At 42.6% G+C, this 25,893-nt stretch overlaps 1 protein-coding gene across 1 annotated transcript in view; it reads left to right on the forward strand.

Moving 5' to 3' along the window:
- The window catches only part of LOC124262959 (SUMO-activating enzyme subunit 2-like), a 35,654-nt gene extending 9,761 nt beyond the window's left edge, over positions 1-25,893 (forward strand). The window contains exons 5-22 of the mRNA XM_046697577.1: positions 212-312; positions 5,916-5,918; positions 9,007-9,030; positions 13,084-13,105; positions 15,901-15,911; positions 16,197-16,323; positions 16,608-16,717; positions 17,044-17,152; positions 17,731-17,867; positions 18,491-18,584; positions 20,168-20,280; positions 20,769-20,924; positions 21,903-21,960; positions 22,358-22,396; positions 22,726-22,831; positions 23,652-23,776; positions 24,249-24,765; positions 24,821-25,893. Of these exons, the coding sequence (XP_046553533.1) occupies positions 212-312; positions 5,916-5,918; positions 9,007-9,030; positions 13,084-13,105; positions 15,901-15,911; positions 16,197-16,323; positions 16,608-16,717; positions 17,044-17,152; positions 17,731-17,867; positions 18,491-18,584; positions 20,168-20,280; positions 20,769-20,924; positions 21,903-21,960; positions 22,358-22,396; positions 22,726-22,831; positions 23,652-23,776; positions 24,249-24,424 (1,511 nt within the window). The 3' untranslated portion in view covers positions 24,425-24,765; positions 24,821-25,893. The remainder of the gene's footprint in view (positions 1-211; positions 313-5,915; positions 5,919-9,006; positions 9,031-13,083; positions 13,106-15,900; positions 15,912-16,196; positions 16,324-16,607; positions 16,718-17,043; positions 17,153-17,730; positions 17,868-18,490; positions 18,585-20,167; positions 20,281-20,768; positions 20,925-21,902; positions 21,961-22,357; positions 22,397-22,725; positions 22,832-23,651; positions 23,777-24,248; positions 24,766-24,820) is intronic.

Here is a 25,893-nt window from a genome sequence, read left to right on the forward strand (position 1 = left end):
TTTACTGGTGATGCCCTTGAACTGTTGAGTGGTGGGGTAGCCTAGTGGTTAAAGCATTAGCTCATCACGCCGAAGACCCGGGTTCGATTCCCCACATAGGTACAGTGTGTTGAGTCCATTTTTGGTGTCCCCCACTGTGATATTGCTGAAATATTGCTAAAAGCGGAGTAAAACCATAGTCACTCATTCACTTACTCTTGAACTGTTACAGCTGCTCGGAACCATGTGAACCGAATGTGTCTGGCTGCAGACATCCCCCTGGTAGAGAGTGGGACAGCTGGATACTTGGGACAGGTTGCTGTTATTAAAAAGGTACACCCATTACAAAATAGGGGTTGTGGGGTAGGCAAGTGGTTAGTGTCACCCAGATTTGATTCCCCTTATTGGTGCAATGTATGAAGCTGATTCTTGATGTAAACTTGAGAAGCTGTGAATCAGCTATGTCTCATTATTATGAAGACCGTTCCTATCTTACAGAGAAACAGATATTTCAAATAAAAAAAACCCAACTAAATTCTGAAACTCTGTTTTATAGTATTGGAGTTAATTTACTCATCCATAACACGAAACGATCATTATTGAGGTATTGTATAGACTCACTCACTCAGTCTTCCAACAACTGCATCTGGTTTTAATATCAAGACTAATCAAAGATGCAAAATTCTATTCTGTCAATGCTGCTACATTTTTTCTTGGGTGGTCTATGCAGATTAATGTTCTAGGAGAGCCTGTGCCAGAAGAGTTTGTGATTTCACTTTTCCAACTGTCTTAACTCTTTCAACACCAGTCAACCAGAGGCATTTACTGCCATGACACCGAGTTCCCAGAGACTCTGAGGTCATAGATGAAGCCTATGTTTATGAAGGAAATTATAAGCTTGTAAAACGTTATTGCTACTACATCCCATACACCATTTAAAAGATCTAATCCTACTGTTGATAAATATGAAGTTTATTTTTATAATATTATTCAAATAATACAACTACAACTTAAATAAATTTATATTTGAATGAAAATGCAAGCTTACATTTATAACGTCCAGATAAACCACGAAAGGAGCAAAAACTATGGCGATTTTTTCCATTTGTGACATTTCATAACGTACCCGTGCCTTTTTCTTTTATATTTTCATTTTCACGTAATCAGAAAATTATTATAAAAGATTTCTTAAACAATATGTATGGTCGCCTATTTCCCGATATCTGTGGCTTTCCGCTTCGGTAAAATGACATAACAACTGAAAATACCTCCGTTTTGAAGCTTATTATGAATAACATCTTGCGGCAAATCGTTTGATGTCGGGCATCGTTAAAAAGCTCTGAACATCAACAATATCACTGTACCCTTGCCAAGAGTATTTTCACAGTTGTAAGAAGCGATTTTATTGGATAAAGATTGGTTTCTAATGGCGGCTTTTTAAGCCACAGTCTGCTATAAGGGTTGTGATTGGTCAAAATCAGACCGTGACCTAAGGCAGCCAATCATATTACGGCAATGGATACCTTCCTAAATGGCGAAAACTTTTAGATTTGGACAAAAGTTTTGGGTAAAATAATGCTATTCTGAACATATTAAGCAAGAAATGCGCTACCTATCGTAAATTATGGAACTTATTGGACGTGTCGTGCTAGGTTATGACCTGTGACAAAAATGCTTCATGTATGTATTTTCGCATTAAACATCGTGTCAGTATTGAAGATTGGTGAGAGCGAGATGTCACTTGTCAGTGACTTGACTTGCATTACATGATCGCACAAAAGATGGAAATAGTAATTTTATATGTAGTTTGACAACTTTTATGAATGCTGTTGTTGATTTTATTCATTAGTTTATTCAATTTATTTAATAATTTCCTCGAAACATCGTTACTTTGCTCTTTGACAATGTTATTGTGGACCAGCTGCGAAGCATGTGTCGAGAATCGTTGTTTTCAATAACATTCGCGAAAAATAGTTTATAATTTTAATTCTGCTGATAATATATGATAAATTGAAATTTAATAAGTGTTTTCAGACATTGTGAAATGTGATAGATTTGATATATGAATCAAAAGTCAGGTAGGTTCCTAAAATTATGTCTCATTTTGGCGTGACTACTGCCTGGCGATTAATGCGGCCTCCGGTGTCTGGGGACTCATAGCGTTGTGGCCGATTATTAGGCCTGCGGTGTTGAATGGGTTAAGTTTTTCCTTATCCTGACTCATGCTCTTTTTGCTTGTCTTCTTCTTCTTGCGAACATAGTGGAACACTTGTATCTCCCTAATTGAAGCTCCTTCAATTTAAAATCACTAATTAGTATTCACCACGAGTTACCTCCTTTCCACAAGCGGGGGAGCGAGAGCCACTCTACCCATGTGCCTCACTCTCTCCTTCTTAGCCCAGTGAGCTGGGCGTGAGGCGCCTGTGTCTCCGACACACTATATCCTTTGAATTATATTTAGTTAGTTACCTCGTTATAGACATCTATAGAGGTTTAGCTAGTATCCTTCAACGATTATATATTGATATTTAGTGGTTTTTCTACAGTTTAGTCACGGGGCCGTGTTTGTTTCAGTGGATTACGTTGATGAAAATTCTGTACTATTGCAGATTCGTTTTTATGCTGCTGCTGATCCGCCTTTAATATGATATGCGGTAGCCATGTTTATTATATTCACATTGCAGTTCGCGGTACTAATTTATCAATTCTACCTTTTTATTAATATTTACTTTGCGTTTGCGCGCAGCAGATAGATGGCGTATGCAGAGTCTAGTATGACTGATACACGGAACCCTAAGCCAGTCTACTGCTGTTGGCCGACTCCCCTCCCGTGTGGTGTTCGCTAGAGTGGTGGAGAGGTGTGGGGCGTAGTCCGCCATCTCAAAAGCATCCTGCTTCCCCAGACATCCCATCGTCGCAGCAGAAGACTAGAGGGTTTTCTACTACATCTCAACAACCCGAGACCGTTCCCATCGAAGTTTTGGGCCTGTATGATGATCAGCCGGTCATTCATACGGATGTACATCAAAGATTGACCGATGTCGGCACAGATCAGCATGCAGCCTGATGTACCAAGCGCAGATATCGATGATGCGTCCTGAGGGTCCCATCATTACCAACACTCAGCGCCAGGCGTCGCACACCCAGGGCAGCGTCGACCTCTGAGGAAAATCAGCGAAGTCTACTAGGACTTTCTCAGCGAGATTGTTCCAGCCGATGACCTGGACCTCTCGATGATCAGCTGATCATCATCCCGGCGTCACGCCACAAGAAGCGACCGGTGACAGCTACAGCGACATCAGCAGAGATCACCATGCAGCCTGATGCCTCTACACTGATGTCGGACGATTTTCCGGTGGACCCCTCCATTAACACGCAGATAAAGCACCGGCGACCTGCGTCGCCAGACCATCCCAGAAGACATGATCGCGACAAATTATGAACATCATGGAGGACCAATATCTCGCGGTAGCAGGGTCGAACCTTAGAAGGCTCCAAGCGTGAACAACACCCAGAGGCACCCCGTCAGCGTAGCAGCCAGGGCGATGTCACCTTCGAAGGAAGTCACGGGACCACCTTGGCGAAGGACCTAGATGTACAGCCTTGGCGAAGGCCTTGCGAAGGGAAGGACCTAGATGTACAGCCTTAGCGAAGGCGGAAAAACCCTAGATGTACAGCCTTGGCGAAGGACTTAGCGAAGGCAGGATAGATCATCACCTTATCGCGGTTTCATCCCTAGATGTGGACTCGGACCATCAGACATCACGGAAGCCTTCGAAAGGTCATATCGTCGTTCCCCGGACGGACGCAGAGGAAGCCAGCGAAGGCATCTTGTGAAGACACACCTGAATCAGATCATCATCATCTAGAAGGACATCGAGGGACTATACAAGAGCTTAGCGAAACTATCAGCGTTCCCCTCACAAGTCTCGAGAAGATCAACCCATAGACAAGTTGATCATCGATATCAAGTATAAGAACTACAATCGTATATTGGTTCTGTTGAATCCATGGCCGAGGCGCGTATGTTAAGCTGGCCTAAATAGATCTAGAGCGATCAATTAGACACTTATCACCAGACTTAAGTAACCACGACTTCTGAATATGATAAGATGATCCATGCGGCCCTACTTAGGCAAGCGGCCCGATCCACATCCTGTTAAACACAGAGGCTGTTCCGCGAAGCAAGCTCATATATATATTTATATATATATATATATATATACTAATCGGGCTTTGACTCGACACCTTAGCGATGGTCGCGAAGGCTAAAAGTAACTCAAGTCTACTTCACCCAGAAGATCTAGAAGGGATACTTGAGAACTTAGCGAAGTCTCAGCGTTCACCGAGGAAGTCTCCTCCAAGGTTTCCATATACTAGCCACTTTCGTCATATATAGCTACTTTCGTCAGTCCGTTCAAGGCGTCGCATAAGTTGATTATCAACTGTATGCCAGATGCGATCTATAAGCCTCTCTGAAGATAATTGCTCAGGCTATTTACAACACAGAGCGTCGCTGTATTATTAGTCAGCGACATTTCATAGATCTTCACAGAAATCAACTATTCATTATAAATTGCTAATATACAATCCCGGACGGCGATCACGATTATCTACATGCGTGACCATTCGCATATCTGCAGACAATTCAATATCGAAATTGAACAGCAGCCTTGTTACAGCGAGTATAACTCTTAATCGTCAAAGTTTCTGAGAAGAAATATGTACAACAAGTTCAGCGTTAATTCTACAATTATGGCGATACATTCATGTATACAGTCTACAAGCTCACAACTTGCAAGTTGTTTATACCCTTATATATAAGGAAGTGAATTATATTCAAAACTGAAATTACTTTCCACGACAACCAGGAAAATAACCTACCCAGCATAAAATTACAGGCGAGATATTTGGCGGAGGAGGTTTCAGCGGTTACCATTAACCCTCGAAACCGTGGTCACTTTCGGATAACCGGGGAAGCTACGGTGAAGACCGGCGTTTATGCTAATATCAGCGGCGACAAAATTTATTCAAGGTGGGTTTTCCGCTACACGGTGACATCACAGCGGGTATTATACAGAATCAAAATGCCTTGTTCTGATTGGACCCTTGAGGGACAGCGACCTACACAGAGGTCGATCTCTATTCACAGTTCAAGACTTACGTCACAAGTGACAACTATATATCAGTGAGCGAGCAAGCCTCATTACAGTCCAGTTAACCTGAACATTCATGATTAGACTGCCTTTCTTCAAGTTAGAGACCTCCCTGTCAAGTTAAGGCGAGGGATCGGCAGTCAGAAGCGATTTTACATAAAGTTCAGCGAGGACAGACACACCTGGTTGTGCACCTACATCGTCAAAGGACTTAGCGGCGAATTACCTAGGCGAAGATACAAGTGGATCTAAATCCACAGCGTTTCAGACTACAGCTGAATTTCATCAAGCGACTAACACAACTAGATGGTTAGTAAACCTACTAAACTTCTGTTTGGAGAATAAAGCGGAAATTTCCGCCCAACCTGGGGATATGAATATAGTGCTCCAACACCTCACAAGTGAGGTTTATGAACACGCCTGGATGACATACTTGGACCCCATGATACGATGATTCTATCAAGATGGCCAGCAAGAGCACTGTAAATTTATCTCCACCAAACCAAACAGGAGGAAAAAAATGCAACAGATTATTTCCTCTATCATCAACTTACGCAGAGTGAAGTCTCATGTACTATATCTCCATTTGGATCAGAACTGTCATACTACGTGCATATCTTGGATGGACCTATTCCGACCCTCCATGAGCTTAATACTCATGATATTATAAGCTAACTTCTACAATTGTTCTACACAAATGTGATTGAAATAATGGAGGGTTTATTTCTGGAAATCCGATATGGTGGTTGCAAACCATTATCTGAGAGATATCACCACGAGGGCGTCTCAGGTATACACCAATTCGATCCCATGGTCCTCGCACAACAGCTGACAGTTCCTCGGAGAAGATAAGTCAATCTAACAGATTTTTACTTATCTTATAACAATACTAAATAGCTTCATGCTATATATAATTTACTTAAGTTCCTTTTATCATCACAGTACTATGATTATTACATCATACAATATATAAGTTAACAACTCTACAGAGTTTGTTATTATATATATTTACCTTAAGTTATTCATATCTTAAAGAGTAATACTATGGTTACATGATAAATGCATTAGCTAACAAACTCTACAGAGTTTTTGGCTATTTTATACATAGCTTAAGTTAATTAAGCTAACAAACTCTCTGAGGAGTTTTACTATTATATAGGTAACTTAAGCTAATTATACCTTAAGCATGGTACTATACTCATATTATTAAAATATATTGGCTAACAAACTCTAAGGAGTTTTGCTATTATATAGGTAGCTATTTGGCTTAAAGTATCATCATATTTCTAAGCAATATGGTTATATTATAACATGTATTAGCTAACAAACTCTACAGAGTTTTAGCTATTATATATGTAACTAAGCTTAATATCTTAAACTTATTCATATCTTAATATTAGCTATCAAAACTATGTTTATATCATATAGGTATATATTTTAAGCTATCAATAACTCTAACAAACTCTCACGGGTTTTGCTATTATATATGTAGCTTAAGTTTTCCTTCATAAGCTCAATACTAGGTTTATATCATAGCTAACAAACTCTAAAGGGTTGTTTTCACTATTATACAATTAGCTTAAGTTTTCACATTAAGCAGTATGTTTACATGTATTAGCTAACAAACTCTCTACGGAGTTCTTATTATATATATATATATACCATGTTTGATTCAAACGCCTAAACACAACAGCCTAGTCCATGTGGAAGACAGACTTCCCATGCAGCTTGGGCGGCAACGTTTCCATTAAAAGAAGCTACAGACAGTATTGAAGCCTCACACCTTCTTCACGCGCAGTGCAAGCCGCTAAGCCCGCAACAGAAGCAGGACAGCATGGTTACATGAGGGTCAATACAAAGAAGTGATGCTCTCTGTCTTCAGGTGTCTCCCCTCTGTCATTCAGCCACTGAGTGGACATTGTTCCGGCCACTGGTAGAGTAAAGGACAGACCTAAGAAAAGCTCTGGAATACCCAGAAAAGCTTCAACGGGCAGATGACTGGATATGTTATGGTCCAAGCCCCTTCGGTAATCGATTCAGAACTGCCTGTGCCCAGTTGCCACTAGATGCACGGGAAGTCTGTCTTCCACATGCACTAGGCTGTTATGTTCGGGTGTTTGAATCAAACATGGTGCTGAGGTTTCAGCACCCTTGTTTTCGCTGTTTTTCACAATGTTCCATTTCACTCAAACTCAACTCTAATATTGAATCAGTTGCTTCACTGCATGTTCCAACATGTATGCTCAAAGTGCCCATATCAGTACAAAAGTTGTTTAACCTTAGAATATAAAATGACCTTACCACGTTTACAGTTTATACATGACTCTAAATTTTTAGGGTGTTCCCATATTTTTTCAGTTTAGTATAGCTTGTTTCATCATAACTTAAGCTCAGTACTATGTTTTTAACATAAAAGTATATTAGTTAATAAACTCTAAGGAGTTTATTTTGCTATATCTTATTTAGCTTAAGTCTAATCTTATCTTAAGCTTAGTACTATGGTTACACTATAAACATATTAGCTAATAAACTCTACAGAGTTTTTGGCTATTATATATGTAGCTTAAGTTAATAATATCTTAAGCACAATACTATACTCATATTGTAAAATATATTAGCTAACAAACTCTCTAATGGAGTTTTGCTATTATATATGTAGCTTAAGTTCATTATATCTTAAGCACACTACTATACTCATATTGTAAAAATATATTAGCTAACAAAACCCTACAGAGTTTTGCTATATATATGTAGCTTAAGTTAATTATATCTTAAGCTCAGTACTATACTAATATTATAAATATATATTAGCTAACAAACTCTACAGAGTTTGGCTATTATATATGTAGCTTAAGTTAATTATAGCTTAAGCACAGTACTATACTCATATTATAAAAATATATTAGCTAACAAACTCTACAGAGTTTGGCTATTATATATGTAGCTTAAGTTAATTATAGCTTAAGCACAGTACTATACTCATATTATAAAAATATATTAGCTAACAAACTCTACAGAGTTTTTGCTATTATATATGTAGCTAAAGCTTATTCATATCTTAAGCTCAGCATTATATCTATATCATATAAAGTATATTAACTAACAAACTCTAAAGAGTTTGCTATTATATAATTAGCTTAAGTTTAATCATATCTTAAGCTTAGTACTATGTTATATCTTAAAGTATTTTAGCTAACAAACTCTAAGGAGTTTATACTAGCATATTAACAAGCTTAAGTCTATTAGTCTTAAGCATTGTATTAATGTTATATATACTTTATCATAATAAGTACATGGTAATAACCTTTTATATGGCAGCTGATAAGTTAGCAGCAGGAATTCATCAGTTCAGTGCCTTTATGAGAGTTCCCATAGGGTTATTACAATCATCACAGTTCAAATCACTAATTATTAAAATCCAAAGTATTAGATATTCCCACCTCCGTTCCATTAGGATGCTACAAGCAAAAGAGCATGAGTCAGGATAAGGAAAAATATGTAATTTTTGGAGTAAAATTGATATTTTATACTTATCCTGACTCATGAGGTCAGCCCTCCCATCCTCCCCAAATAACACTTTGGATTTCCCTGTAAATTCAAATGTTGGGCTCAGTATATGAGGAGAGAGTGAGGCACATGGGTAGAGAGGTGTGAAGCCCTCGTTCAGCTTGTGGAAAGGAGGTAACTCGTGGTGAATACTAATTAGTGATTTTAAATTGAAGGGAGCTTCAATTAGGGAGATACAAGTGTTCCACTATGTTCGCAAGAAGAAGAAGACAAGCAAAAAGAGCATGAGTCAGGATAAGTATAAAATATCAATTTTACTCCAAAAATTACATTTTTATCTATTATACGCCCCCACCACGTGGAGTTAACTCCCTGCTACGCATGCGCAGCCAACCAGGTAAGCACCTAGGCCCGTATCATCATTCCTTCTGCTGTCACTCAAGTAACACGTGTTCCGAGTTAATAAGCTGATTTACTTCTCTTGAGAAAGAATATCTGAGACTTCAACAACTGTATGTATGGTCTTTATTCGTTCTTGAAAGAGAAAAAGAACAGTTTTATTGACTTTGCAGTCTGTTATTCCTATTTATGTGACTTTGTATTAAATTTTTACGCTACCTTTCCCGTGGTTTATGCACATGTTGCTATTCCATGGCGGGAAGTTTAGCATGCCACGTGGTTGAAATGCTTGTGCTGTTTAGAGAAAGCGGGGCATAACCCTGAAATCTGCAAACTGTCTGGCCTTTTCCCCCCGGGCCGGCTATTTCCTTTTTTATAAGGCATTGCGAGAGGCGGGAGGGGAACTCACCCAGGAGGTCCCCCTGTCCAAAGCCAAAAAGGCTAAACAAGCTAAACCTAAGTCTTCGCATAAGTCGCATTCCCAATCTCAATCTCAATCCCAATCCAGTGGTTTTGATATGTCAATATTCACTCAGTTGTTTCAGCAGCACATGGACTCCGTGAAGTCCCTTGTTCATGAGTCCGTTGGAGGTCTCAGCCAGGAGTTCCTCGCCCATTCTGAACAGGGGACCGAGAGTCCGGGGGTGGGATTGCCGAGCCCGGCACAATCCCTTAGCCTGGAGGCGACTGTTGATCCTTTACCTTTGGCTTCGGGTCCAGACGCCTCGGCTACCCCGGAGGGGGAGGGTTCGCACCCAGTCCCCCTCTTGGTGCTGGTGCAGGGTCCGTTGTGGACTTCTGGGGTTCCGGTCCCTGCGCCACCCCGCCCCATGAGAGCGACGGAGTCGGTTCTGCCCGGTCTTCCTCCCGTGTCTCGGGACCGGGGTTTGAGTGTTGTGTCGGCTGCCGGAGTGGGGAGTTCATTCGGCTCTTCCCTTCTTGGGCGTCTGTGGCTCGGCCTCCCACCGGGTCGGGGTTCGGCTCCACTTCACGAGGAGACCCGAATTCTGACTCTGGCTCAGGTGCCGAGTCTATGGATGTCGAGGAGTCGGAGGGTACTTTCCTGGTTCTCGTCGGCTCTCCGGGAGGTTAGGCAATGTATTGCTGAGTATATACCCCTAGCCGCAGTGCCGACATGTCGCGCGGACTAAACTGAGTTCCGCCTGCCGGGCGAGGCGTTTGCCCCTAGGCAATCTCACAGACACAGCTCCCTATCTTGCCTTCCCTGGTGCAGGACGTGATGAATCCCCTCCTGGTTGGAGGAGGGGACTCGTTAAGAGGTACCAGCTGGGGGATAATTCTCTGTTCTTTGTGTCAGAGTTGACGAGTGCGTGTTCACTTCGGTCGCCCTCGAGGGAGGCTCGGCTTCCTCAGGTGCAGCCCCGGCTGCTAAGCAAGGGCGGTTAGTTCCACCGTTCACCCTAGCGGGCGCCCCTGCAGCAAACATACCAGACTTACAAGTAAGTCTACTGGAATGCCATGCAGCAGGTGCGGTAGGTGGTCTACGAGGCCTACCTTTCCTCTATCCAAAGGAGGGGCGGTGGGGTAGCCTAGTGGTTAAAGCGTTGGCTCGTCACGCCGTAGACCCGGGTTCGAATCCCCACATGGGTACAATGTGTGAAGCCCATTTCTGGTGTCCCCCGCTGTGATGTTGCTGGAATATTGCTAAAAGCGGCGTAAAACCAAACTCAGTCAGTCAGTCTATCCAAAGGTCGGCTCTGGAGGCGGAACGGATCACTGGGGACGTTTCCCCGAATGTTGTTCTGCTTCGCCAATTATCCGAAGTGCAGGCCCACCTGACGCAAGACTCTTTGCAGTCTGCTGCGTCTATGGTGATGTGCGCAGTCATGGGGATGCGCAAGCTGTGGCTGTCTACATCCTGTTATTCGGCAGCGACACAGCAGACCTTGCTGGCCCTTCCGTTTCGGCTGGGAGCGACGCTTGTTTCCGGGGGGACAGCAGGTCATTCGGGAGGCTGCTGCAGCAGCTACCTCCTTCAGGCACTCTAAGGCCTTGTATGAGCAACTGCAGGTTTCTCGGTCCTGTAGTGGGTTCCTCCTCCGGGGCGCAGCCTACCCCCGAGTCTGCTGGCTGGCTTCGGCAGCTGGGCAGGGGTAGGAGGAGGAGCCATCCCGCCAAAGGTAAGGGCAAGGAGCAGTCCTCTTTGTCTGGCTCCCAGCAGCTTTTTCGCAGTCACGGGGTCTGGTCCCCCAGTCTCTTACCACTCCGCCCTCTTACCACACGTCCCAGTGGGGGGCCACCTCTCTATTCCTGCCGGAGTGGGAGAAGGCTAACAGCAACACTTGGGTGCTATCCACCGTCAGTGTCGGCCATCTACCACTGTGGAAGTGAGGCCTGCCAGAGTTCACCGGCATACCTCGCACTTCGGTGACGTCATGTCCGGTCAAGGCGGGTATACTGCGAGACGAAGTTCAGGCTTTGCTGGACAAGTCCGCAATAGAGCGCATACCACCGGGCGAGGAACAGGCGGGGTTTTATTCCACGCACTTCCTCGTTCCGAAGAAGGACAGCGGGTTCCATCCCATTCTCAACCTCAAGGGGTTGAATCGCATGCTAGAGGTTCCATCCTTCAAGATGGAGACACTTCGCTCGGTGATCTCCTCTGTTCAGCCCGGTGATTGGCTTACGTCGATCGACCTAAAGGATGCGTATGTACATGTGCCAATTCATCCATCGTTCAAGCAGTACCTCTGGTTCTCTTACGACGGGATGTATTACCACTTCACGGTGCTCCCTTTAGGCATATCCACTGCCTCCAGGGTGTTCACCAAGCTCATGTTAGTGCCGGCTACCCTCGCAAGGTCGCAAGGAAGGCGTTGTTACCTAGACGACTGGTTGCTCAGCGCTCTAACTCAGCCAGCGAGCCTAGATTCTACCCACATGGTGATAGACATTCTAGTTCGACTGGGGTGGATCATCAGCCTCAAGAAATCCGACCTGGTACCCACCCAGGACTTGGTTTTTCTCGGGGCGAGGTTCACAACTCACAAGGGTCTTGTCTCTTTGTCGCCTGACCGGGTCACCAGAGTACGGGAGATGGTGTCTTCGTTCCTCTCCCAGCCCCAGGCACCAGCGCAGACTTGGCTCCGTCTACTGGGGCATATGGCGGCAACTATCTCTGTCGTGTGGCGGGCGCGGTTGAGGATGCACGAGTCTGTAGGCTCACTCGCGAGGATCTGGAGCCGTGTCCCACAGTCCCCAGGTGGTTGTCTCCTCACCTTCAGTGGTGGCCAAATGTCGGGAATCTCTCCAAGGGGATTCCTTTGGAAATCCCGACGCCAGTTCTTACAGTTCAAACCAATGTGTCCCTCACAGGCTGGGGGGGGTGTTTTATGCAGTCTGTCAGTGTCCGGACTCTGGTCCAAAGCCGAAGCCCACCTTCACATCAACGTCTTAGAACTGAGAGCTGTACGGTTGGTTTTCGAACGCTTCCGGGAGCATGTTCGGGGCCAGGTGGTTCATCTTCAGTTGGACAACCGTACGGCCATGACATCCTGAAGCAAGGCGGCTCTCACGGTGTCCCTGTCAGGTACTTCCTGTTTATCTCCCGGGGCTGGAGAACGTGCGAGCAGACGCTCTCTCTCGCCGGATCCTGGCCCTGCACGAGTGGATGCTCGACCGGCAGATATTCGGAGTTATCTCCCAGTTGTACGGATCATTCCAGGTGGATCTGTTTGCGTCCAGCGGGACGAATCAGATACCCGTGTTCTGCTCTCGAATACTGGACCAGAGGGCGTTGGCTTCCGACGCCTTCTTGCTGGATTGGACGGCAAGGTGCTGTGGGCGTTCCCGCCTCTACCACTCATTCCCCGGGTCCTCTCCCAGCTGTCCACCCAGCCAGCTCAGCTACTTGTGCTACTGGCACCGCTATGGCCGTCACAGAGCTGGTTTCTGGTAATTCTCAGGTTTCTGGCTCAGCCTCCTGTTCTATTATCTTTGCGACCGGACATTCTCACTCAGAACGGCACGCCATACCCAAATCCAAGGATTCAGTGGGTGGCTTGGCCTCTGTCAGGCCTAGCCTCGAAGCACGCAGAATTCCTGCAGCAGTTGCAGACACAATTCTGTCTTCGAGGCGGGATTCGACAAACGTTCAATATGAGGATAGGTGGTCCCGCTATGAGCGCTGGTGTTCAGATAGGGGGATTGCAGATCCCTTTTCTGCGGATTTAGTCCGAGTATTGGAGTTTTTGCAAGCTTTAGGCTTTCCACTTTCCACACCCCTGTCGATGCTGCTATTCTGGGGCAGCGCATTTTAGCTAGCGTGGATCAAGTTGGACCTGCTGTCAAGCGAACCAGCCCACCTTGGGGTTTGTCAATCGTGCTAGATTGGCTGTCGGGTCCTACATTCTCACGTCTATCGGCTATTTCCATTCAGCTGTTAACATGGAAGGCCATATTTCTGGTGGCGGTAACATCTGGGCGAAGGGTCGGCGACTTACATGCTATGTCGGCAGACCCGGCGCTGACTGTGTTCCATCCAGATCGTGTCAGTATTTGCCTCCCGGATGCTTACCATCCGAAGATCGATCACGCTTTCCATGTGACAGCTCCTATCTAACTTCCTACTCTTACCCAGCCTTCCACATCGGGACCTCTGCAACGAGCACTCACCCGTTGGATGTACGTAAGACCCTCAAGGTCTATATCAAACGAACACAAGGGATCCGTACGGGTACCCATCTGTACTGCTGTTACGATGGCTGGAAGGCTGGGGTGCCGGCGAGCAAGCAGACCCTATCACGCTGGCTTGTATCGGTCATTTGTGCTGAGGGGTTGAAGGCTCACTCGGTCAGGGCAGTGGCCAGGTCAAAGGCTTTTGCATCGGCACTGCCCATTGAAGAGATATGCTCTGCCGCTATTTGGAGCAGGCCTAGCACTTTTATCAGGCACTATCAGCTTGATACACATTCACGTGATTCGTGTGTGTTTTGGCCGTTCTGTTCTCTCCAGTGGACAGTGTACTGCCAACCTGACCAAGTGAGTCTTGGTTATCTGGACAGTTGACGCTGCTTTCAATTGTGTATCATTGATATATCCGCTGTTATCATATTTAACTCCTTTCGATTCTCTCAGGAGATTATGGTCGGTTGTGAGTTAGGTTTCCCCCTTACGGTGCTCTTATATTAGTTATAATAGACCCACGATGTGGGCGGGGTTTTTTACTTTCGCACTGTGTACGTTCGAATTGCTTTGCTTAACCTATGAGGTCGGATCTTAGTACTTTCCTCCCTGTCGGTTACACTCCCATCATGCCTCTCGTGGAAGCTTCGGGACACGTGACAGGTGAGTGTTATGGCGTCTGTTACATTCTTCCTAATGATCGCTATTTATGTGTACTTTGACAGAATTCCCTCCTCCCTAGCCTCCAGTCTTTGGGAGTCTGAGTTAATGCATATATGTACCCCAAGGACGATCTCTATGAAAAAGAATTAGCTAAACCTGTAGAGGTTTCCAATTCTTTGAAGAGAATCGTCCTTGGGGTAGGGCCACCCACCTCCCCGCAATTCTGTTCACTGATATATTCAGCAGAAGGAATGATGATACGGGCCTAGGTGCTTACCTGGTTGGCTGCGCATGCGTAGCAGGGAGGTAACTTCACGTGGTGGGGGCCGTATAATAGATAAAAAAGATTTTATTTATTGTGCAATATTTTTATTAAAACATTGATACAACTGTCACATGACATTTTCAGCAGCAGAAAATGCATATATGTACCCCAAGGACGATTCTCTTCAAACACCACATGGGCACAATGTGTTAAGCCCATTTCTGGTGTCCCCCGCCGTGATATTGCTGGAATATTGCTAAAAGCGGCGTAAAACTAAACTCAGTCAGTCAGTCTCTTCAAACAATTGGAAACCTCTACAGGTTTAGCTAAATTTGACGAATATTCACGAACAAACATGCACTCAACAGTGTAAAGCTATGCGCATTATAAAATTTTAACCCCTTTTATAGTTTAATTACAATTCCAGTGTCTTTCTTGCTTGCATACATTTCATTGCATGACAGTATAAGTTAAAAAAAACATGAATTAGAAAAATACTGGGGAAAAAAACCTTTAACTTGGTGATTACATTAAAAATGTATATATCGATTATAATCGTTCACCACAAGTCCTATGATAATCGATTGTTTATTTGGTTTCCGATTCCCAACACTAGCAGTTCCATTTAAGAACTTGGTTTATCAGCACTATACCCGTACTTGTGGCATTTACTAACTGGGCAATCTTTCTATTAAGTGAACTCTGTTCAAAATGGTGTCAAACCCGTTTGGTCACTACAGTGGTAATAGCTATTTCTGAAAAAAATCCAAAAACATGTCTAAATACACATCAAGATTGACAGTTATCTTATTATACAGTACCTTGACAACACAATGCTACATGAGCCTCTCATGCTTAATATATCTTATGAACATGGAAATAATTAGTTTCAAGACATGTATCTTGCTTAGATCTCTAGCTGTTTAGAATTCCATTTACTTGTTTCCCGAATCGACTATTCAGGCATTTGTCTCTGAAAATTATCACTGGTTTGGCTGGCATAGGTGATTTCTCTTCATGTGTCTTGAGTGTCTTCAGAGTAAATGTCAGAAAAGTCCTCAGTACCTGATGCTTGCCAGTGTTAATTTTCAGGTTCAGTGATGTTACTGATGGCGTAAGTGATCGCTTCTGCTTTAGTCAAAGATTTGCCTGGTCCAGGTCACCCTGATGTAACTACCCGTGAAGGTCCAGGTTAGAATATGCCTTCAGTAACCCATGCTTGTCGTAGGAGGCGACGAATGGGATCGGGTGGTCAGGCTCACTGACTTGGTTGACACATGTCATCAGTTCCCAATTGCGTAGATTGATACTCCTGTTGTTGATCACTGGATTGTGTGGTCCAGACTGGATAATTTACAGACATATAGCTGGAATATTGCTGAGTGTGTCGTAAAACTAAACTCACTCACTCACTCACCCTTATGTAACTGGAATATTGCTGACTGTGCATGTGATAACACTCACTCACTTGCATTTGTATTCTTCCTTGAAAGTGTTATGAATACACTGTTAAGCAGTCTTTGAGTGAGCCTAAAGGACCAAGGGAGCCTTTTTTGATTTCAAACGTTCATAGTTTGAAATAGTCAGTGTATTCAGCACAAACATCTGTATTACATTCTCTAATTACTCATGACTGTTTCAGTCAGTTGTTTGGGGAAGAAGATCCAGACCAGGATGTGTCCCCAGATACAGCTGACCCAGAGCTTGCAGGTAGTGTTGATGACTTACCTCCCCTTGTTGGGGTATTTATACAGAAATCAGATAAAGAACAGTGATGTTTGGAAGTAGCATAAAGTAGTACATACTGTTTGGACAATGAAGGATTCATCTGTTAACAACTTACCTCCCCTTGTTGGGGTATTATAGAGAAATCAGAACAGCAGTGTTTGAAAGTAGCGTTAAGTTGTATATCCCCTTTGGACAATGAAGGATTCATCTGATCCTTGTCTTGTGTTATGAACATGCAGATATTGCACTGTGATGTGTCTGTGCAGGTGAGGCAGGTCAGGCTGCCCTGGAGGGGGAGAAGAAGGATATAGAGAGGAAGTCCACTAGAGCCTGGGCCATGCAGACTGGATACGACCCACAGAAAATTTTCAATAAGGTGGGTTAAGATTGATGGATAGGGTATATTATCCTGACTCATCCCGTATCCCTCCTTTCTCCCGAACTGTTGTGGACATATCATGTACTGCGTTCCCCAAGAACAGAAAGTAGCATAACTAGTTGTGCATTCATGTAATAGAAAGCACTAGCATGCAATTAGCTATTAAGCAGTTAAGCTCTAGTTCAGATAAGCTTTAAGTTGTAGAATATTTTCAATCATGTGTCAGGCATTAGATGTGTTTTGACCCCATAAACTGTATGACATGGAGTTACACTGCTCCCTTGAAAGACAATATTTGATTTACTTCATGTTGTGTCCTGCAGCTGTTCCGTGATGACATCAAATACCTGCTGTCCATGGAGGCTCTGTGGAAGAAGAGGAGGCCTCCCACACCCCTGGACTGGGATGACTTACCGGATGCTGCTGATGCAGGTGTGTTATATGTATCTGCTCAAGTATGTGTCAAGGTTTGAACATACTTTACATAGCCAATGTGGCTGTCCTTGAACAACTCTGTAGATGTATTTGAAAGCTTGTTTGAATCTGGACCTTTGTCTTTGGTATTACCAAGGCCTTCATGTTGATGGCAGTGATTTTAGGAACCACATTTTATGTTAAGCAATGGCAATTCAACATCATACCTGTTTAAGCACATCAAGCAGACACAACATAATAATTCTATGATAAAAAAACTCATAAATCCTCACCCATATAGTGCCAAGCCATTGATGTATCGCCACATTGATATCAGTGTTAGATAACACAATTTGTCAGTAAACATGGTATCGTGACTCATACCATGGTCATGGGAGAAATGGGTGGACCAGTCATCTGACTGAAATTTGATGTGCAAACCAGATCATTTCAGTGTTCCTCAGAGTTATGAGTCTGGGTTTAAATCCCAAATTCACCCTGATTATGCTGATTGGTCTATCATCACCATGTGGCTGTCTGAAGGAGTCTGTGTGAGATGAAGGAACATGACTGAGTCGTTACTTTGTGTTGTCCAGGTAATGGCAGTGCAGGAATGCGTGACCAGAAGGTGTGGTCGATGAAGGAGTGTGCTCAGATCTTTGGTAGATGTCTCGGAGAGCTCAAAGTGGAGTTTGCCAAGCAGGGTGACGGAGGAATGCTCATCTGGGACAAGGTATGACTTACTGTTGAATTGCTAGCTGGGTGTGATTGTTGCGTCAACTTTTGTCATACAGGCGTGAATACCCATGAAGATCCGGTTAGAATTGATTTTCAGTAGCCCGTGCTTGTTGAAGAGGCGACTAATGGGATTGAGTGGTCAGGATCGCTGACTTGGTTGATACATGTCATCATATCCCAAGTGCGTAGATTGATGCTCATGATGTTGATCACTGGATTGTCTGGTCCAGACTCGATTATTTACAAACCACTACCATATAGCAGGAATATTGCTGAGTGCAGCATTAAACAAACATATAACATAAGATACAGGCATGAACTTTCCTTGCTTCTGTTAAACAAAACCGTGTGGACAGTACTTGCCAACAAAGGCTACAGTCTGTATGACTTCTTTGAGAGGCCATTAGAAGTTGGAGCAGTAAGGAAGGATAACAATATATGGATGAACAACTTCTTTATTACCGTGAGAGCGACGTTTCGGTGTAGGTTCTAACACTTGTTAGAGAACTGTGTCATCAGTCCTTCCTTACAGTGAGTATGCTTTGAATTGTGTAGTTTATTCATATGTAACTTCCAGTTACCATGGTAACAATAACATTTGCCTTTTGTTTGTTTTAGGATGACGATACAGCTATGGACTTTGTAACATGCACTGCAGACATTCGTGCTCAAATCTTCGGCATTGGCCTCAAGTCTCGCTTTGACATTAAATGTGAGGACACTGAGAGTAGCTGTTTGTCAAGCTGTCATATATCTGGTGTTTCTAATAAGAGTACTTTAATTGTCTAATGGTTTGACAGTGTTAGACCCTGCTTTGATTCCAGGGCAGACATTTCTGGTGTCCCCCGCTGTGATATTGCTTGAATATTCCTAAAATCGGCATAAAACCATACTCACTCACTCACTCCACTCACTCCAAGGCAGAATATGCTTCCAGTGCCCCATGTTTGGTGTCTGTGGTTTAATGCCACATTCAGCTATATAGTGGCCATCTGTAAATAATGGCATCTGGACCAGATCTAGTGATCTATGCAGTTAGGTTCGATGACATGTGTCAACCAAGTCAGTGAGCCTGACCACCCAGTCCCACCACTGACCACCTGTTACGACAAGCATTGTTTGCTAAAGACCAATTCAAATGCGGATCTTAATGGGTCGCTTGCTGGCAGAGCTGTTTGGTGATCAAAATAGTGGCCTGTCTCATTGTGTGCAATCATAATTTGACAACATGAATCATACCTTGACATGCATTCTAACACTAGATTGCCTGTCCATGACCTTACAAGCCTGTTATAGCTTGAACATTGCTGGATGTCACTCAGAGCAGCATTCACTCACTCACCCATCTGGTATTGATGGTATTGAATGTGTCCAGGTAAACTATGTTGGGCTAGAAAAGAGTGTGTCAACTGTGTGGCTTCATTTATAAGTGGTTTGCTTGTCCCTAACTTCCGACTCTTCTTCATTTGGTTTGTGAGGCAGTCCTGATATACCTGACTTAGTGCTAAGTTGCTTTGTGGAATAGGATCTTTGTTACAACATCATCATGGCTGACTATTGTGTATCTATCCTCCTTTGATAAGATGCAGCCCAGCGAGGGAATTGTTCCCTAGCAACTAATGCTGGTTATCGCTCACAATATGCAGATTGATACTTCGAGCTTAGTAATTGATCCCTAATTAATTGTAATCTTAAACCCCATCACAAAACTTATTTGGGCAGTAACAGGACAGTCATAATATTGTGCCATGGAAACAGGCTTATTAATACCATGATCAAGATTATTTCCTGGTGCATCTTCGTCTTGTGGATTTTGGGATGTTTAAGAACAATCATTAATCGCAGGATCAACTATAAAACACGTCACTAACTTATAAAACACAATTGTATCTTAACAACCTATAATTTGAATTTTGACACTACCTGTGACAAACATAACAATAAGAAACATACTTTCTAAAGTTTAATTTGATATTTCATTTTCTATGAATATTAATTAGTTTCCCATGTCCATCGATAATCGCTGACACAAGCAAGATCAGTCAATTGACCGATTATTCGATAATTGCTCCAGCACTACTAGCAACCCATGTTGTAAGGAGCAAGTTGATGGATTAGGTTGCCAGGTTCAGTGACTTGGTTCATAGTGACTTGGTTAATATCAGTGACTACAGTGCCTGGTACAGATTTGAGTATTTATAGGCTGGTGCCATACAGCTGTGCCAGTGCTCAATGGGGCAATATACAAACACTGACAGACATGACTCTTCCTTGATCCACTCTGTTGTGTTTCAGCCATGGCAGGGAACATCATACCAGCTATAGCCACCACCAATGCCATCATTGCTGGTCTCATTGTCATGGAAGGACTCAAAATACTGGCAGGGGACATTGAAAAATGTAAAACCGTGAGTATATCATCTTGGACACAGAAGGACCATCTGACAACTTGTCTTGTCTATAATCACAATAACAGATCATAACTATTGCGAATAATGATAATCATTTTCACTTATGAACCATTAAAGTTTCACCACAGTGGTTCATGTAACACATCAAGCTGTCATCAAACTGTAATCCTGTTCAAAGCGGAAGTGATCTCATCTCACACAGACTTATCCACAACTGAAATGCCCCATGTTATTCCTGGCTGGAGTGTCTCCCAGCAACCCATGTTGGTCATAGGCAAGAGACAATCAAGTAGATGAGACTCGGTGATTTGGTTTGTTGCACATCATCATACCCTGACAGTATCGATCACTGGAATATGGTCCCAGTATTTATCATTGGATTGTCTGGTTGAGATACAATTTTGTACAGGCTGCCTTCATATAGCCAGAATATTGCTGTTTGTTACATTAAACAAGACACAAAGGATGTGTGATTTATGTTTTAGGTTTATCTCAACAGACAGCCCAATGCCAGGAAGAAGCTCCTGGTTCCATGTTCCTTAGACCCGCCCAACCCCAAGTGCTATGTATGTTCATCTAAACCAGAAGTGACCGTCCGCCTCAACACAGACAAAATAACTGTGAAATGTTTGGAGGAGAAGGTAGGTTGATACACGAGCAGCAGCAGGAAATAAGTGTCACTCATTAATCTCCATTGGATTGTACACACTACATTCTTATATCACCTGGCAAAGTGTGCAGGAGATTTGAATCGTAGTAGGTTTAACTCGCTGAAGTCACCTGGGTAAGACTTCCGCCCGTATCCCCTCTAAATTTTAACGATGATGAAAAATTTCTTTGAGAGGCATTTTGTAGAAGTTGGATATGTCTTTCAGTATATTCAGATACAATTAAAGAAGCATGTTAAAACTCATGCTTATCAGATGAGCAATATATATTCAGGTGATATGATTTGACTAAAATGAAATTTAAGGGGGGATACAGGCGTAAGTCTTTCCAAAAAATCATTTTACTTTAAAAAATCTAAGCTTGAAACTATATATTACTGCTGAAAGCACTTATAACAATATGATAGCTTTCGTTACTAATTAAGTTATATTCCATTGGTTACTGGAATTATTGCTGATCACATTATATGATATTGTATCTGTATTACAGAATTTGACTAAAATGCTTAACACCTTAACAAGATTATAAAGCAGATCCTAACCTTATGGTAAATATAAGGACAACAGAATTAGCAAACTACCCCAATTGGTGCAGTGTTGTGATGATCAGACAGAGTGACCAGAGGAGAGAAATGTTGATGTATAGAAGACTGAAGATCTGCTTACAAGTAATAGAAATACCAATCACTGGCCAAGCCATGTAGCTGGACCAGGTAGTGAAGACAAAGAGAACCCCATGCTAACTTACATAACTACTTCACCTAGGGATTAGTAGAGAGTGCTTGGGTTAGTTTAAAGAGCTGCTACTATATTTAACTGAATTATCTCCCCGAGCTTAACATACATAACTTAAAGTAAACAAATATGTACATTCTACTTTATTGAAATGATCCGGTATTTTGTAAGTTGCTGCCAGTAAATTTTTAACTGACTGCATCTTTCCATCTCCAGGTTCTCAAAGGTCAGCTAGGAATGGTGGCGCCTGACGTGGAGATAGATGATGGGAAAGGTAATGCTGTCACTGAAGACAGGATATTTGACAATATGTAGATGAAGATGTATCACCTAGTGAAGCTGCCATGTGTTTTATATTGGAGAAGCCTAGTTTCAGTAGATGGTGGTGTAGCCTAGTGGTTAAAGTGTTCACTCGTCAGGCCGAAGACCTGGGTTCGATTCCCCACATGGGTACAGTGTGTGAGCCCATTTCTGGTGTCCCCCGCCATGATATTGCTGGAATATTGCTAAAAGCGGCGTAAAACTAAACTCACTCACTCACCTAGTTTCAGTACATAATGATGCTATTTAATCAGAGAATGTTTTGCAGGAAACAAATGAGACATGAATGTATAGTGAAGAATTATTGTCCCAGATAACTATTATCTGTTCTTTGTCTTCCAACAAACCAGGTTCCATTGTGATCTCCAGTGAAGAGGGTGAAACAGAAGGTTGGTGTCTTCACAATAGTCTTGCCTACTATCATGATAGAAGTAGCTGGCATACAGCACCATAAGACCAATTCTAACCCGGATCTTTACAGGTTCAAACCACTTGTTCTGGTATGTGGAACCTTGGCACAGATCCCAGTAATGCTGTCATTAATTAAGTCCAAGGATTCAAGTTCTTAATATGAACTTGTCATTGTGTGTAGTGAAACCTTACATTGGTAGCATGTAAATTGCTTGCAAATCCAGTGTGATTGTTTGACAAGTATTATACATGCTTGTTTATTTGAGGTGATACTTCACTGAAATGACATGCTTGATTCTGTTTACAGAAAACAATGACAAAATGCTTGCCTACTTCAATATAATCAGCGGAACCAGGTTAAAATGTGAAGATTTTCTTCAGAACTACACCCTGATCGTCACAATCGACCATGTGTGAGTAATAACTGGCATGTGATAGTCCATAATATATTGGTAATGATGAATGTGGTCAGGTCAGGGCACCTTGTCCACAGCATAAACATGGATCCCTTTCCACAGAATTGTTCCACAAAGAAAAACTCCAGTGTTTAATGAAATATACACAAAGAACTGAAGCACCCTCTGTATTTTTGCAATGATAGGTTTTCAACACGTACATTAAACTTCTCGTGGTGACCATCATGGCAAACCATGAGATTTTCTGACCCGTATGATCGTTGACTCATAGAAAATGACAAAATGATTGCAATCCATGTTGATTTTATGATAATTGCTGTTTTAAAAAAACACTGATTTTCATACAAAACCATGTCTATACAAGTATGGCCCTGTGATGTTTAATGTTAAATTTTTTGGTGAATGTGAACATTCAAAATGTCATTTTGTGAGTCTTACTCGATTCAAGGTTTAACCTCCATGTGATTGTATGACAGCCAGCATTCTCCTCCTCATACCCCCTGTCAGCCTCTGAAGGGGCAGTCTACGCCATTCCTCGTGTAAAGCAGTTTCCAATTGGGCCAGGTTCTGTACAGGAGATCCCCTTGTTGCACACGACAGCCAAACATATCCCACATATGCTCCAAAGGGTTAAGAGTGGGGCTCATTCAATTGTGAGATATGTCAGGGGGTGCTTAACAAAGTTCTTTGTGTATAAATGTGGGTCTGAGGCACTGCAAAGTGTCTTAGAGTGTTGAATCTTTTAGTCTGGAACAAATTTTCATGCAGATTAAATCTAGATTCTGTCAACTGACATATGTTACCATGGTTACTCTAGTGACAAGTTGGACGAGGAGAAGGAGTTTGAGCTTGTCGGGGACGTAGAGGAAGTGAAGGCCTCAGCCACAGAAGAAGCCCAGACAGAGGCAAGCGGTGCCAGTGGTGACAACGCCAAGCAACAAGGTATCATAACTTTGTTGGACCCCTGAGCCTCTTATTGTTTGTGTTTGTTGTTTTCAGCTGCAGTCAGCAATATTTCAGCTCATTCATGGCAGACTGTAAATAAGTGGCCTACGTCAGATAAACCACTGACTAAAAGCCACCAGGGACACCTACATCACCTGACACCTGTTTCCAGTTTTGTCAGATCTTAAGCATTGAAATAATGAAATTGCATACCATAAATCACACTGGTGCATACAGAGAATCTCTCTAGTGACATCAGTACTTAGTGATATCCCATTTTTCTGTTGATCAGATGTTAGATAAATCCAACTTGTTAAGATCCATCCTCTGTCATACCCAGGTCTGTGGGTTTCCTTCTCCAAATAGCTAACACACAATGATAATTATAATACTGATCTCTGTGACAATAGATACAAATCCTTTTGTTGTCTTTTAAGAAATTTGAATGATAAGTGATTATTTTTTCCAGATTCTGTGGATGAACTGATGATTGTGGATGAAGCTGAAATCAACAACACACCAACTAAACAGAAACGAAAGCGAAAAGCTGACGATCTCGGGGAGGCAGAGTCAAATTTTGCTAAAAAAATCAAACCTGATTCAGCAGCAACAGCAGATGATGATGATGATCTTGTTATTTTGTGAAAGGCTTCATTGTATCACCCACAAGTTCAGTCGGGACATCTGTGCCTCAGTGACATTCATCCAGGTATCATGAACTGTTGACAAAGTGTATATCAGTGGCATTCTTGAATGTATCCTCGATGAAGAACTCAATCAAAACAGGGAGAGGACTATATCTTGCATTCAGGTTTTAGGTATGACACTGACATGTGGACAAGGTTTGTGTACAGGCTGTTTGGGATTGAGTAGGATGGAAGCAACGACCATGGTACATTGTGGGAATTCTGGAGCCATATAGGTCTCCCACATTCAAGGCAAGTGGGTATTAAATGACCTTGTTTAGACGAATTACAGGGAATGCTGTGAACCAGCTGAGTGGATCATCATGACCTGGTCAAGTGGGTTATCATGACCTAGCTGAGAGGCTATCTTGACCTGGCTGAAAAGGTCATCATGACCTGATTGAATAAGTCATTATAGTCCTGCTGAGTGCCTTATTGTAAGCTGGTCAGGTGAGAGGATCATCTGGAACTGATGGTGATGTTCACACTATTGACCCTGGTTTGCATCCAGGTCTCATTCCATGAAGTAATACTGGTTCTGGGACTCGGCGAGGCCAAGGTACCAGCTCTGTTGTTTGGTTTTGACGGATTAGTTTGAATCTCATTTTGTTTCAGCTCATCTTTGTTGTGTACGTTTGTTCATGTTTCAGCCTTTGTTCTCTTGCAAAATCAAGGAAGATTCTACACATTTGTTGTATGTTGCAGAGCTGTTTTACCTTTATGTTTACAAAGCAATATCGCTGTCATGCCTGCAGGGACCCATGAAATTCTACTAGCCAGGTGTGTGGGGTACCAGTGGCTCACACGTTCAAGATGATACAATGTTCACGAGCCAGAACTGCATTCTTAAGACATGTTAGAATCCTGTAATGAAGCAGGTTGTCCATGAACATGGGTAAGTCAGACACTCCTTGTCCAGATTATACATTTTGTCATCACCATTACATGTTACATTTGGTCTGCTCATATAAAGTCATATCACTGAAGCATTTGCATTGTGCATTGGAAGAATTATTTTATGATTGGAGAAATGTTGAGGATGGCAATTTTATCTGCTGGTGCATGTTACACGTTTTGTGGTGAGTTAAGAACAAACCCAAATTACATTGTCAATATAGTTTCATCACCAAAGACAATTCTGTGTGCTCTTAATAATAATGTATTAAAATGGGGTTCCATCAGTATGTACATCATACAAGTATGTGTGTATGATTTATCAAGTCTTTTTCCTGAACAGGTAGCATGGCATACAATTTTCCTCAGTTCTATTACTTTGCTAGAACTAACAACCTGTAAATCCTGGAATCGTCGTCTCAGATGCCTTCAAAGGATGTTGTAATTTCCTCATTTCCATCACGTCATTGTCACTTTTGTACAAAAATTGACAATAAAAACGCTGAATAAACGTATGTCAATTCAGAAAATTCA

The sequence above is a fragment of the Haliotis rubra genome, unplaced genomic scaffold (genome assembly GCF_003918875.1).
Source record: "Haliotis rubra isolate DU_JTF1 unplaced genomic scaffold, ASM391887v1 Scf12, whole genome shotgun sequence".
In the NCBI taxonomy this organism is placed as follows: Eukaryota; Metazoa; Mollusca; class Gastropoda; order Lepetellida; family Haliotidae; genus Haliotis; species Haliotis rubra.